This window comes from Salmo salar, chromosome 01, assembly GCF_965601325.2.
Source record: "Salmo salar chromosome 01, fSalSal1, whole genome shotgun sequence".
NCBI classification, from domain to species: Eukaryota; Metazoa; Chordata; class Actinopteri; order Salmoniformes; family Salmonidae; genus Salmo; species Salmo salar.
In genome coordinates this window covers 46,108,337-46,124,781 of record NC_138291.1, presented here as the reverse complement: position 1 = coordinate 46,124,781, position 16,445 = coordinate 46,108,337, and the positions used below count along the sequence as shown (strand labels likewise).

Genomic DNA, 16,445 nt, shown 5'->3' with positions numbered 1-16,445 from the left:
AACGCAGCCGAGTCCAGGAGCCAAGATGATTTGGATGGACTCTGTCATTCCTGTAGAGTATCTTCTGTTTCCAGAAGGTGTCAAAGTTATCAATAAAAGTGACTCCAGCAGAGCTACAGTAGTCTTTTAGCCAGATGTGTAAGGCCAGTAGCCTGCTGAATCTTTCACACCCGCGTCCCAACGATGGTACTGGACCTGAAATAATTGGCAGTTTTTGGAGTCTTAATGCTAAAAATCAGTTCTTTAAAGTCCATTTTCAGATGTTCCGAGAAAGCCCTCCTGATGTCGTTTGACCCCACACGGACTACGACAGTGTCCAACAGGGTTTTTGCCTTTGGAACCGAGATGTTTCTCACCATAGAGCTGCCTATGATGACAGCTGGCGATGTTAAATGGGCCGGTCTCTCAGGCAGCCTCACGGTCTGATGAGGGTGGGAGCACCGAGGATCTGAACCCGAGGTAGAAGATACCGGAGAGGGAGACAGAACAGAGGACGATGACAGGTACGTCCGGATCCGATCTTGAATGGGAAGCCCCGAAGGAAGAAGGCACTGGAACCTCCAGATCCAGGGCAGCAAAGCCGTTTCTGGTCGGTGTCAGGTCCGGGCTCAACATCTTCAAGGAGACCCCCATTGCCAGAGGACGCTGTCTTCGATGTCCACGGCAAGTGACATATCTCCATGGCTAGTTGGTTGGGTCGGGAACAGCTCCGTTCTCCAGGGAAAGGGGAGACCCCTTTGGAGATGGAACCTTGCTGAGCAGCGGCCAGTTGGCTGTGGAGAGCTAACAAAACGGCAACACTTCCACCAGACCAGAGCGGGGTCCGGCTACTGGGGTGGAAGAAAAAGTAGGCGGGCGTGGATTCCCAGTAGATTGTGTAGGTTTGCTACTTGCTTGCTAAGAGTAGCTACTTCACCCCTGTAGTCCTCCGCAAGCAAGCAGTTGCTACATTGAAAGTCAGCACCGTCCACATTGCTTTTTTCCGGGACAAAGTAAACACCGCTCCTGCAGCGCTGGAAACGTTCGATAGCAACCTCCATTTGAGACCGCTGAGCCAGCTAGGCTAGCTGGGCTTCCGTGTCTCTCCCCCTCTGCGGAATCTGGAGGAATCCCGGGACAGACAGCAGCGCACACAGTAACTAAGCCCAGAGCCGCAGGTTCCAAAATGAAAGTATATAAAAACACTGTCAGCTTTACAAAAACAATAAGCCGAGGTCTCTTGTTCAGCGTTCAACAACAAACATGCGTTGCGCTCAGATGACGTCACTTACAGTGGGGGGGAAAAGTATTTGATCCCCTGCTGATTTTGTACATTTGACAAAGAAAGGATCCGTCTATAATTTTAACCTCTTGGGGCTAGGTGGGACGCTAGCGTGCCACCCGTGGTGCACTCCATCAACAGCAGGTGCATTTCAAGAGCGGCAAATTTGAATCCAAATAAATGTCAAAATTCAAATTTTTCAAAAATACAACTATGTTACACCATTTGAAAGATAAACATCTCCTTAATCTAACCACGTTTTACGATTTCAAAAAGGTTTTACGGCGAAAGCATAAATTTAGAGTATGTTAGGACAGTACATTTACAAGAGTTGTGTGTAATGTTTTGTCAAGTCAAAGACAGGGTCACCAAAACCATAAAACCAGCTAAAATGATACACTAACCTTTTACAATCTCCATCAGATGACACTCCTAGGACATTATGTTAGACAATGCATGCATTTTTAGTTCTATCAAGTTGATATTTATATCCAAAAACAGCGTTTTACTATGGCATTGATGTTGAGGAAATCGTTTCCCTCCAATAACCGGCAGTCAAGTCAGCGTCACAAATTAAATAATTAAAATTAGAAAACATTGGTAAAATATTATATTGTCATTTAAAGAATTATAGATTTACATCTTTTGAACGCAATCAACTTGCCAGATTTAAAAATAACCTTACTGGGAAATCACACTTTGCAATAATCTGAGCACTGTGCCCAGAAAAATACGCGTTGCGATACAGACTAGACGTCATGTTGGGGAGATCTAAAATCGAAAATACTATGTAAATAATCCATTACCTTTGATTCTCTTCATCAGATGTCACTTCCAGGTATCACAGGTCCATAACGAATGTAGTTTTGTTCAAAAAAGCTCATCATTTATGTCCAAAAATCTCCGTCTCGTTAGCACATGATGTAAGCCAGCCGGACTTCTCGTCATGAACGAGGGGAAAAAATATATTTCCGTTCGTTCAAACATGTCAAACGTTGTATAGCATAAATCATTAGGGCCTTTTTTAACCAGAACATGAATAATATTCAAGGTGGACGAATGCATAGTCTTTTATAACGTATTGGAACGAGGGTACCCAACATGAAGTAGCGCGCCAGGTGTCTAATGGGACATCACCGTTCCATGGCTCTTGTTCGGTCAGATCTCCCTCCAGAAGACTCAAAACACTTTGTAAAGGCTGGTGACATCTAGTGGAAGCAATAGGAAGTGCCAAAATATTCCTAAACCCCTGTGTTTTTCAATGGGATAGGTTTAAAGTCAATACAACACATCAGGTATCCACTTCCTGTCAGAAAATGTCTCAGGGTTTTGCCTGCCAAATGAGTTCTGTTATATTCACAGACACCATTCAAACAGTTTTGGAAACTTTAGAGTGTTTTCTATCCATATATAATAAGTATATGCATATTCTAGTTACTGGGTAGGATTAGTAACCAGATTAAATCGGGTACATTTTTTTTATCCAGACGTGCAAATGCTGCCCCCTAGACCCAACAGGTTAATGGTAGGTTTATTTGAACAGTGAGAGACAGAATAACAAAAATATCCAGAAAAACGCATGTCAAAGATGTTATAAATTGATTTGCATTTTAATGAGGGAAATAAGTATTTGACCCCCTCTCAATCAGAAAGATTTCTGGATCCCAGGTGTCTTTTATACAGGTAACGAGCTGAGATTAGGAGCACACTCTTAAAGGGAGTGCTCCTAACCGCAGCTTGTTACCTGTAAAAAAGACACCTGTCCACAGAAGCAATCAATCGGATTCCAAACTCTCCACCACGGCCAAGACCAAAGAGCTCTCCAAGGATGTCAGGGACAAGATTGTAGACCTACACAAGGCTGGAATGGGCTACAAGACCATCGTCAAGCAGCTTGGTGAGAAGGTGACAACATTTGGTGCGATTATTCGCAAATGGAAGAAACACAAAAGAACTGTCAATATCCCTCGACCTGATGCTCCATGCAAGACCTCACCTCGTGGAGTTGCAATGATCATGAGAACAGTGAGGAATCAGCCCAGAACTACACGGGAGGATCTTGTCAATGATCTCAAGGCAGCTGGGACCAGTGTCACCAAGAAAACAATTGGTAACACACTACGCCATGAAGGACTGAAATCCTGCAGCGCCCGCAAGGTCCCCCTGCTCAAGAATACATATACATGCCCGTCTGAAGTTTGGGTCATTCAGATGTTCGTTGGCAGAGGACAACTGGTGAAAGTTTTGTGGTCAGATGAGACCAAAATGGAGCTCTTTGACATCCACTCAACTCACCGTGTTTGGAGGAGGAGGAATGCTGCCTATGACCCCAAGAACACCATCCCCACCGTCAAACATGGAGGTGGAAACATTATGCTTTGGGGGTGTTTTTCTGCTAAGGGGACAGGACAACTTCACCGCATCAAAGGGACGATGGACGGTGCCATGTACCGTCAAATCTTGGGTGAGAACCTCCTTCCCTCAGCCAGGGCATTGAAAATGGGTCGTGGATGGGTATTCCAGCATGACAATGACCCAAAACACACGGCCAAGGCAACAAAGGAGTGGCTCAAGAAGAAGGACATTAAGGTCCTGGAGTGACCTAGCCAGTCTCCAGACCTTAATCCCATAGCTGAAGGTTCGAGTTGCCAAACGTCAGCCTTGAAACCTTAATGACTTGGAGAAGATCTGCAAAGAGGAGTGGGACAAAAATCCCTCCTGAGATGTGTGCAAACCTGGCGGCCAACTACAAGAAACGTCTGACCTCTGTCATTGCCAACAAGGGTTTTGCCACAAAGTACTAAATCATGTTTTGCAGAGGGGTCAAATACTTATTTCCCTCATTAAAATGTAAATCATTTTATAACATTTTTGACATGCGTTCTGGATTTTTTTTTGTTATTCTGTCTCTCACTGTTCAAATAAACCTACTATTAAAATTATAGACTGCCCACTTACAAAGAAATTATCAAACGTACAAAATCAGCAGGGGATCAAATACTCCCCCCCCCCCCCCCCCCCCACTACTGTAGAAATATACACTGAAGCAAAATAAATTTAAAAAACGCAACATACAAAGTGTTGGTCCCATGTTTCATGAGTTGAACTAAAAGATCCAAGAAATTTTCCATACACAAAAACCTTCTCTCCAATTTTGTGCACAAATGTGTTTACACCCGTTAGTGAGCATTTCTCCTTTGCCAAAATAATCCATCCAATTTACAGGTGAGGCATATCAATAAGCTGATTAAACAGCATGGTCATTACACAGGTGCAACTTGTGCTGGGGACAATAATAGGCCACTATAAAATGTGCAGTTGTCACGCAAAACAATGCCACAGATGTCTCAAGATGAGGGAGTGTGCAATTGGAATGCTGGCTGCATGAGCCAGAGAATGGAATGTTAAATTCTCTACCATGAGCCGCCTCCAATGTCATTTTAGAGAATTTGGCAGTACGTCCAACAGGCCGCACAGCCGCAGACCCCGTGTATGGTGTTGTGTGGGCAAACGGTTTGCTGATGTCAACGTTGTGAACCGAGTGCCCCATGGTGGCAGTGGTTATGGTATGGGCAGGCATAAACTATGCACAACAAACACAATTGCATTTTAGCGATTGTGATTTTAATACACAGAGATAACGTGACGAGATCCTGAGGCCCATTGTTGTGCCATTCATCCGGCGCCATCAACTCATGTTTCAGCATGATAATGCACGGCCCCATGTCACAAGGATCTGAACACAATTCCTGAGCACTGAAAAAGTCCCAGTTTTTCCATGGCCTTCATACTTGGACATGTCAACCATTGAGCACGTTTGGGATGCTCTGGATCAACTTGTACGATAGCGTGTTCCAGTTACCGCCAATATGCAGCAACTTCGCACAGCCACTGAACAGGAGCGGGAAAACATTCCACATTCAAAAACCTGACCAACTCTATGTGAAGGAGATGTGTCACGCTGCATGACGCAACTGTTGGTCACACCAGCTACAGACTTTTTTTGATACACACCACTACTTTGTTTTTTTTAAGTTATCTGTATTCCTAGTCATGTGAAATCCATAGATTAGGACCTAATGAATGCATTTCAATTGACTGATTTCCTTACAGTTGAAGTCGGAAGTTTAAATACACCTTAGCCAAATACATTTAAACTCAGTTTCTCACAATTCCCGACGTTTAATCCTAGTAAAAATTCCCTGTTTTAGGTCAGTTAAATCACCCCTTTATTTTAAGAATGTGAAATGTCAGAATAATAGTAGAGAGAATGATTTATTTCAGATTTTATTTCTTTAATCACATTCCCAGTGGGTCAGAAGTTTACATACACTCAATTAGTATTTGGTAGCATTGCCTTTACATTGTTTAACTTGGGTCCAACGTTTTGGGTAGCCTTCCACAAGCTTCCCACAATAAGTTGGGTGATTTTTGGCCCATTCCTCCTGACAGAGCTGGTGTAACTGAGTCAGATTTGTAGGCCTCCTTCTGCCCACAAATGTTCTATAGGATTGAGGTCAGGGCTTTGTGATGGCCACTCCAATACCTTGACTTTGTAGTCCTTAAGCCATTTTGCCACAACTTTGGAAGTATTGTCATGACGTTGCCCTCTTTGGGTACAGCGAGCCCTATTCCCCCTCCCTCTGCACCATCCCCCTCTCTCTGTCTCTCCTACACCCAGGCTGCTGCGACCTCAGGTCGTAAATTCCTGGAGGAGAATCCTGCCTCATGGCCAGACAGTATAGAGAGAGAGAGATAGAGTTTTCATAGAGAACAAAGGAATTTCTTCCACCTCACAGAACTTGACAACCGAACAATATTCATGTTCTGGAGAAGGTATAAAAAGATCGGTGAAGAATCCAGCTACGAACTGGCCCATTTGGTACAATTTTGTGAAACTCATGAGACAATACAGCCACATTACCATAATCCTGTTGATAGAAAAGTCTCAGTTATGAGGCTTACATCTAATTGTTGTATAGAATGAATGAGTAAAGATGGAACTATTTGTGAAATTATGTAATGTGATTTTAGACTGTTTAATGAAAGAAACTCCAATTCCCTTTGGGGTTTAACTGAGTCAGAGGACCGCCCATGAGCACAGTTCTGATCTGGCGTCATGGGACAGCCCTTTTCTATGTTCCGAATAAAACCCCCACCTGGGTTTCCCCACTCCAGACCGAGCTTACCTCAATTACGAGAGGGCTAAGGGTTGAGACGAGACCAGTACCTCTATCACAGAGGGAAATAAGGTTCGAGTAGATTGCTGAATCTTTTAACCATCCCATGTGGTTAAACTCTTAGACTATCGATACCGACAGAATAAGAACAAGTCTTTGATATTAATTACTAGTCTGCAGCTAGGAATTCGGTATCATTGAACGCGAAGACCGACAACCGCCGAAACATCTATTCTATAACGACATGAATGAATGTTACTCTGAACTATCCATTCTAACCACGACAGAGGGAGAGAGGGCGGACACTCTCTCCAACAAACTTTAACCTCTCTGGGCTAGGCGGGACGAATTCGTCCCACCTACGTAACAGCCACTTTAAGCCTGTGGCGCGATTTTCAAAACCTTAAAAATCATATTACTTCAATTTCTCAAACATATGACTATTTTACAGCTATTTAAAGACAAGACTCTCGTTAACCTCTTGGGGCTATGTGGAACGCTAGCGTGCCACCCGTGGTGCACCCTATCAACAGCAGGTGCATTTCAAGAGCGGCAAATTTGAAACCAAATAAATGTCAAAATTCAAATTTTTCAAACATACAACTATCTTACACCCTTTGAAAGATAAACATCTCCTTAATCTAACCACGTTGTCCGATTTCAAAAAGGTTTTACGGCGAAAGCATAAAGTTAGATTATGTTAGGAGAGTACATTGACAATAGCTGTGTGTAATGTTTTGTCAATTCAAAGACAGGGTCACCAAAACCATAAAACCAGCTAAAATGATGCACTAACCTTTTACAATCTCCATCAGATGACACTCCTAGGACATTATGTTAGACAATGCATGCATTTTTAGTTCTATCAAGTTCATATTTATATCCAAAAACAGCGTTTTACTATGGCATTGATGTTGAGGAAATCGTTTCCCTCCAATAACCGGCAGTCAAGTCAGCACCACAAATTAAATAATTAAAATTAGAAAACATTGGTAAAATATTATATTGTCATTTAAAGAATTATAGATTTACATCTCTTGAACGCAATCAACTTGCCAGATTTAAAAATAACCTTACTGGGAAATCACACTTTGCAATAATCTGAGCACTGCGCCCAGAAAAATATGCTTTGCTATACAGACAAACGGCCATGTTGGAGAGATCTAAAATCGAAAATACTATGTAAATAATCCATTACCTTTGATTCTCTTCATCAGATGTCACTTCCCGGGATCCCAGGTCCATAACGAATGTAGTTTTGTTCAAAAAAGCTCATCATTTATATCCAAAAAGATCCGTGTTGTTAGCACATGATCTAAGCCAGCCGGACTTCTCGTCATGAACGAGGGGAAAAAATATATTTACGTTCGTTCAAACATGTCAAACGTTGTATAGCATAAATCATTAGGGCCTTTTTTAACCAGAACATGAATAATATTCAAGGTGGACGAATGCATTCTCTTTTAAAACGTTTTGGAACGAGGGTACACAACATGACCTCGCGCGCCAGAGTCTAATCGGCCATCACTGTTCCAAGGCTCTTGTTCGGTCAGATCTCATAGTAGAAGATTCAAAAACACTTTGTAAAGGCTGGTGACATCTAGTGGAAGCAATAGGAAGTGCCAAAACATTAATCAGCCCCTGTGTGTTTCAATGGCATAGGCTTAAAGGTAATTCAACACATCAGGTATCCACTTCCTGTCAGAAAATGTCTCAGGGTTTTGCCTGCCAAATGAGTTCTGTTATACTCACAGACACCATTCAAACAGTTTTAGAAACTTTAGGGTGTTTTCTATCCATATATAATAAGTATATGCATATTCTAGTTACTGGGTAGGATTAGTAACCAGATTAAATCGGGTACGTTTTTTTATCCAGCCGTGAAAATACTGCCCCCTAGCCACAACAGGTTAATCTAACCACACTGTCCGATTTCAAAAAGGCTTTACAACGAAAGCAAAACATTAGATTATGTCAGCAGAGTACCAAGCCAGAAATAATCAGACACCCATTTTTCAAGCCAGCATATAATGTCACCAAAACCCAGAAGACAGCTAAATGCAGCACTCACCTTTGATGATCTTCATCAGATGACAACCCTAGGACATTATGTTATACAATACATGCATGTTTTGTTCAATCAAGTTCATATTTATATCAAAAAACAGCTTTTTACATTAGCATGTGACGTTCAGAACTAGCATACCCCCCGCAAACTTCCGGGGAATTCGCTAACATTTTACTAAATTACTCACGATAAACGTTCACAAAAAGCATAACAATATTTTAAGAATTATAGATACAGACCTCCTCTATGCACTCGATATGTCCGATTTTAAAATAGCTTTTTGGTGAAAGCACATTTTGCAATATTCTAAGTACATAGCCCAGGCATCACGGGCTCGCTATTTAGACACCCGGCAAGTTTAGCACTCACCATAATCATATTTACTATTATAAAAGTTTGATTACCTTTTGTTGTCTTCGTCAGAATGCACTCCCAGGACTGCTACTTCAATAACAAATGTTGGTTTGGTCCAAAATAATCCATCGTTATATCCGAATAGCGGCGTTTTGTTCGTGCGTCCCAGACACTATCCGAAATGGTAAAGAAGGGTCACGCGCATGGCGCAATTCGTGACAATAAAATTCTAAATATTCCATTACCGTACTTCGAAGCATGTCAACCGCTGTTTAAAATCAATTTTTACGCAATTTTTCTCGTAGAAAAGCGATAATATTCCGACAGGGAATCTCCTTTTCGGCAAAACAGAGGAAAAAAAAAATCACAAAGGCGGGGGCGGTCGGGTCATGCGCATAAGCCCAGAGTCCCTTGATCGGCCACTTGAGAAAGGCGATAATGTGTTTCAGCCTGGGGCTGGGATGACGACATTCTGTTTTTTCCCGGGCTCTGAGCGCCTATGGACGACGTAGGAAGTGTCACGTTAGAGCAGAGATCCTTAGTAAAAGATAGAGATGGAAAAGAAGTTCAAGAAATGGTCAGACAGGCCACTTCCTGTGAAGGAATCTCTCAGGTTTTGACCTGCCATTTGAGTTCTGTTATACTCACAGACACCATTCAAACAGTTTTAGAAAATTTAGGGTGTTTTCTATCCATATGTAATAAGTATATGCATATTCTAGTTACTGGGTAGGAGTGGTAACCAGATTAAATCGGGTATGTTTTTTATCCAGCCGTGTCAATACTGCCCCCTAGCCCTAACAGGTTAACAGAGATCCCGATGACACACTGAGCGTAAATATATATATTGATTGCAATTATTCCCGAATGAGTGAGCGTTCATGTGGAATGGATTAGCATTTCAATTGTTATAATTAACAACTTTGTAGTGTCTCTTATCAGTCCCTCTGTCTAACAAGCCGCCATGCCGGTTTAGACCACTAGGGCACATTCCCCTATCATTTCTTTGTAACCGTATCTACTTTGTTTGTGTTATGCATTTGTCAGTACTTAGTTAGTAAATAAATGATTTTAAGACAATTGATGTATGGATGACTCAGTGGAGACTGGGTTCGTGCAGATAACCAACAATTTACGATGTTTGGAATGAGACTGACGTGAGGTAAAGATTACGTCATTAATCAAAAGACCAATTGATCAGATATTAAAATATCTGAAAGTTATATTAGGAAAATTATAACTTTGTAATCTGAATATTTTCCTTGGTGCCCCGACTTCCTAGTTAATTACAGTTACATGATTAAGAAGTTTAATCACGTAATAGAGAATTTTTGATAAAGATTAATCTTCAGTTTAATGATGCCAAAGACACGACAGTATGCTTGCGGTCCTTGTCCATTTGGAAGACCCATTTGCGACCAAGCTTTAACTTCCTGACAGATGTCTTGAGATATTTTTTCAATATAGCCACATAATTTTCCTTCCTCCTAATGCCATCTATTTTGTGAAGTGCACCAGTCCCTCCTGCAGCAAAGCACCCCCACAACATGATGCTGACACCCCCGTGCTTCACGGTTGGGATGGTGTCCTTCGGCTTGCAAGCCTCCCCCTTTTTCCTCCAAACATAACGATGGTCGATATGGCCAAACAGTTCTATTTTTGTTTCATCAGACCAGAGAACATTTCTCCAAAAAGGACGACCTTTGTCCCCATGTGCAGTTGCAAACCGTAGTCTGGCTTTTTTATGGCGGTTTTAGAGCAGGGGCTTCTTCCTTGCTGAGTGGCCTTTCAGGTTATGTCGATATAGGACTCGTTCTACTGTGGATATAGATACTTTTGTACCCGTTTCCTCCAGCATCTTCACAAGGTCCTTTGCTGTTGTTCTGGGATTGATTTGCACTTTTCGCACCAAAGTATGTTCATCTCTAGGAGACAGAACGAGTCTCCTTCCTGAGCGGTATGACAGCTGCATGGTCCCATGGTGTTTATACTTGCGTACTATTGTTTGTACAGATAACGTGGTACCTTCAGGCGTTTGGAAATTGCTCTCAAGGATGAGCCAGACTTGTGGAGGTCTACAATTTTTTTTTCTGAAGTCTTAGCTGCTTTCTTTTGATTTTCCCATGTCAAGCAAAGAGGCACTGAGTTTGAAGGTAGGCCTTGAAATACATCCACAGGTACACCTCCAATTGTCTCAAATTATGTCAATTAGCCTATCAGAAGCTTCTAAAGCCATGACATCATTTTCTGGAATTTTCCAAGCTGTTTAAAAGGCACAGTCAAATTACTGTTCGTAAACTTCATACCCTCTGGGATTGTGATAGTGAATTATAAGTGAAATAATCTGTTTGTAAAATGACCTGTGTCACGCACAAAGTAGATGTCCTAACCGACTTGCCAAAACTATAGTTTGTTAACAAGAAATTTGTGGAGGGTTGAAAAATGAGTTTTAATGACTCCAACCTAAGTGTATGTAAACTTCCAACTTCAACTGTATATGAACAGAAACTCAGTAAAATCATTGAAATTGTTGCGTTTATATATTTTTGTACAGTGCATTCGGAAAGTATTCAGACCCCTTACCTTTTTCCTCATTGTTAAGTTACAGCCTTATTCTAAAATGGATTAACTAAATAAAAATCCTCAATCTACACACTACCCCATAATGACAAAGCTGAAAAAAAAGTTTAGAAAATGTTGCACATTTATACAAAATGCCTTATTTACATTAGTATTCAGACCCTTTGCTATGAGACTCGACATTGAGCTCAGGTGCATTCTGTTTTCACTGACCATCCTTGAGATGTTTCTACAACTTGATTGGAGTCCACCAGTGGTAAATTCAATTGAAAGGACATGATTTGGAAAGGCACACACCTGTCTATAAAAAGGTCCCACAGTCGACAGTGCATGTCAGAGCAAAAACCAAAGCCATGAGGTCAACAGAATTGTGTCGAGGCACATTGCTGGGAAAGGGTACTAAAACATTTATACAGCATTGAAGGTCCCCGAGAATACAGTGGCCTCCACCACACACCAAGACTCTTCCTAGAGCTTGCCACCCGTCCAAACTGAGCAAATCGGAGAAGGGCCTTGGTCAGGGAGGTGACCATGAACCCGATGGTCACTCTGACTGAGCTCCAGATTTCCTCTGTGGAGATGGGAGAACCTTCCAGAAGGACAACCATCTCTGCAGCACTCCACCAATAAGGCCTTTATGATAGAGTGGGCAGATAGAAGCCACTCCTCCGTAAAAGGCACGACAGTCCGCTTGGAGTTTGCCAAAAGGCAAAACAATATTCTCTGGCCTGATGAAACCAAGATTTAACTCTTTGGCCTGGATGCCAAGCGTCACGTCTGGAGGAAACCTGGCACCATCCCTATGGTGGTGGCAGCATCATGCAGTGGGGATGTTTTTCAGCAGCAGGGACTGGGAGACGATTCAGGATCGAGGGAAAGATGAACAGAGCAAAGTACAGAGAGATCTTTGATGAAAATGTGCTCCAGAGTGCTCAGGACCTCAGACTGGGGCGACGGTTCACCTTCCAACAGGACACTTAAAATAAGGGCTGTGTTTCGTGTAGGCTTAACCCTGGCATGACGTTTTGATAAACATGTCTGAGAGAGATTTACAAGGTGACTTATCAATATATTAGACTATTTAACGCTCAGTTTTGTAAATGCTAATTAGCATCAAAGTAGACATCATGCAAAAATACAAATCCCTGCAAGCACCTGCACGTCATCTCTAGCTGATACCTTTACTGACAGGTATTGTGTCAATTTAAAACTTGCACAAGACAGTTCAAAGAATTTTCCATTTTATAGAAATGTTGCCGATTTATTAGTTGCTACATTTATTTAACATTAGATAGTTAATCAAGAGAATCTTACCTTTGACTCACTTCGGATCATCACGGCATTTGTAGTACTTTATGATAGCCACATTAGCAGCTAAGTAGCGTTTCATTATGGGGCGGGGGTAAATACAGGCGAATATACACTACATGCTCGTCGAACATCTCATTCCAAAATCATGGGCATTAATATATAACATTGATGTTGAAAAATTGCTGCAGGGACTTGCTTTTATTCAGCCACAAGAGCATTAGTGAGGTCATGAACTGTTCAGCAGTCTTATGGCTTGGGAGTAGAAGCTGTTAACCTCTCTAGGGTAGGGGGCAGTATTTTCACATCCGGATAAAAAACGTACCCGATTTAATCTGGTTATTACTACTGCCCAGAAACTAGAATATGCATATAATTGTTTGATTTGGATAGAAAACACCCTAAAGTTTCTAAAACTGTTTGAATGGTGTCTGTGAGTAGAACAGAACTCATATGGCAGGCCAAAACCTGAGAAGATTCTGTACAGGAAGTGCCCTCTCTGACCATTTCTTGGCCTTCTATACCCTCTTTATCGAAAACAGAGGATCTCTGCTGTAACGTGACACTTTCTAAGGCTCCCATAGGCTCTCAGAAGACGCCAGAACGTTGAATGATGACTTTGCAGCCCCTGGCTGAAAAACAGTAGCGCATTTGGATAGTGGTCGATCTGAGAACAATGAGACGGGCGTGCACGTGAAGAGTCCATTTTACATTTTCAGTCTTTGAACGAAAAAGACGTCTCCCGGTCGGAATATTATCGCTATTTTACGAGAAAAATCGCATTAAAAATGTATTTTAAACAGCGTTTGACATGCTTCGAAGTACGGTAATGGAATATTTAGAATTTTTTTGTCACGACATGCGTCCGCACGTCACCATTCGGATAGTGTCTTGAACGCAAGAACAAAACAGAGGATATTTGAACATAACTATGGATTATTTTGAACCAAAACAACATTTGTGGATGAAGTAGAAGTCCTGGGAGTGCATTCTGACGAAGAACAGCAAAGGTAATCCAATTTTAGTGAACGCCAAACTTGGTGGGTGTCAAATTAGCTAGCCCGTGATGGCGAGCTATCTACTCAGAATATTGCAAAATGTGCTTTTGCCAAAAAGCTATTTTAAAATCTGACACCGCGATTGCATAAAGGAGTTCTGTATCTATAATTATTAAAATAATTGTTATGTATTTTGTGAACGTTTATCATGAGTAATTTAGTAAATTCACCGGAAGTTTGCAGTGGGTATGCTAGTTCTGAACATCACATGCTAATGTAAAAAGCTGGTTTTTGATATAAAATGAACTTGATTGAACAAAACATGCATGTATTGTATAACATAATGTCCTAGGAGTGTCATCTGATTAAGATCATCAAAGGTTAGTGCTGCATTTAGCTGTGGTTTTGGTTTTTGTGACATTATATGCTAGTTTGAAAAATGGGTGTGTGATTATTTCTGTCTGGGTACTCTCCTGACATAATCTAGATGTTTTTCTTTCGTTGTAAAGCCTTTTTGAAATCGGACAATGTGGTTAGATAAAGGAGCGTCTTTAAAATGGTAAAAAATAGTCATATGTTTGAGAAATTGAAGTAATAGCATTTAAGGTATTTGAATATCGCGCCACTCGATTCCACTGGCTGTTGACTAGGTGGGACGATTTCGTCCCACATACCCTAGAGAGTTAAGGAGCCTTTTGGACATAGACTTGACGCTCCGATACCGCTTGCCGTGCGGTAGCAGAGAGAACAGTCTATGACTCGGGTGACTGGAATCAGGTCGGGCACTTATGTTGGGCGATTAACATTTAGCTCTCGGGGCGTTCAAAGCGCACACTGGACGCTCTGGCAGAGTAGGGTTGATCCGAGCGTTAAAACGCCAGTCAAGCACCCAAGCTAACTGGCTAACGTTGGCTAGCTACTTCCAAACACAAATGAGAAAACACCTCACTCTGACCATTTTACTTGCCCTAGTAGAGATGGTTAGGCTGTTTTCATGTTATCTAGTGCATTGGTGACTAACTGTGCTGCTGGCAACAATTTAATTAAGGTTTTTTTTTGCCGACTTTTACTGACACCGGCCATATTCAACAGGTGATGAGCGTTCGTAAAATCATCAGTTATTCTGCACGAGAGTGCTCTGAAATCGGAGTAGATAGCCAGAATGAACAATGTCGATTGAAACGCACAACGACTATACCACTTAGCTAAAAATGTGAATAATAAAGTCAATAAACGCTGGGTAGTTAGTTAGATAGCAGATAGTTAACAATACTGACTGGCAAGTTCGCGGTCTGGTCAGCATGTAAGAGATTAGCCGTGTAACGTTAGTGTCGCTCACCTGTGAACTGAATTTGGCTTGCCTTGGCAGCCCGGACCCTCTGGTCTCTGAACACGAATGATACTAGTGTAGACGGAAATTATGGGATGTGCTTTTACAGAACTTGACATGGTAAACTTCGGTACCCTAAACTGTACTCCCACACAAGGGGCAGCCAATTACGGAGCCATTCTGCCTCTATCAGACAACCGCAAAAAATCAGTTACCTACAGTAGAGTCAATGAATCTGTACAGTACCGTTAGTTCTTACCGTTTCAAACTTCTTCTTGTCGATGTCGGTGATTTCTCTTTGTTTTCTGGCAAAATGTGTTAGAGAACACATTTCCATGTTGGTACATTACACAGACGAAAAGTTAAGTTTCCTTGGAGACCGTATGAGATTCACGGTTGGTTACCTCTTCTTCTTCGGTGTCATGGTGTTCGCACGTTTTGTTTGTGCATGCCGCCACCTACTGTGCGGTAGTGTGTGGTCAATCACGTTACATTTTGGTTACCTGTTTGATAGTGGTGGAAAAAGTACCACCCGCTAAACGAGAATAGTGTAACAGGTCTAGGCATAGAACAACATAATAGCAGCCCCATTCATTGGCCTACACTTCATATTAAACACAATTAACACTCTGATTAGTAGGCTATATAATCAGTTCAATGTCAATAACATATCCTAATATTTTAGGTCTCATTACACTGATAAAATCACAAGTCTCTATTAAATTCGTTTTTTATATTTCTTTATCCGTTGATTGTGGGAAGACAGCTTGCAACCAAGAGAATATGTCACCCTGAAAAAGTCTCAAAAGAAAAGTGGATAGTTTCAGGGAAGAATGGACAGAGAAATAGGTATTCTTACCATATTTCTCCAATGTCAAACCACAATGTCTTGTTTCAAACTAAAATGTTTCTGTTTGCAAATAATCAAATATTAGACATCTGTATGAATCTAAGTATGGCACTTCCAAGTTACCTTTCCACGCATACAGAGGCTCGACTGAGGCAGAAAAATGTAAGCTTCAACCCATGGCTACTCATCCGTTGCTTAAACCAACAGAAGTAAAAACTGCCTGGGTTTAAACATCCTATTTTCAGAAAATGAAAAGCTCAATTAATAGAGACAGAATAGCAAAGTACATTTTTTGACTCCCCGAATATTGAAGGCCGCAGCTCCTCTTCAGAATGTCATAGAGCGGAATCAATACAGTGCCTTCGGAAGGTATTCAGACCCCTTGACCTTTTCCACATATTGTTAGGTTTACAGCCTTATTCTAAAATGTATTAATAGTTTTTTCCCCTCAATCTACACACAATACCCCAGTGGTGTGGAGGCTGTGCTTTGGCAAAGTGGGTGGGGTTATATCCT

The 16,445-nt window shown here is 41.6% G+C and overlaps 1 protein-coding gene across 2 annotated transcripts in view; it reads right to left on the bottom strand.

Annotated features, from left to right (window-relative positions):
• efcab11 (EF-hand calcium binding domain 11) overlaps positions 1–15,522 on the bottom strand; it is a 95,882-nt gene extending 80,360 nt beyond the window's left edge. For both annotated transcript variants that reach the window (XM_014196395.3, XM_045718423.2), the window contains exon 1: positions 15,339–15,522. In XM_014196395.3, the coding sequence (XP_014051870.3) occupies positions 15,339–15,416 (78 nt within the window). In that variant the 5' untranslated portion in view covers positions 15,417–15,522. The remainder of the gene's footprint in view (positions 1–15,338) is intronic.
• Positions 15,523–16,445: the final 923 nt, after the last annotated feature.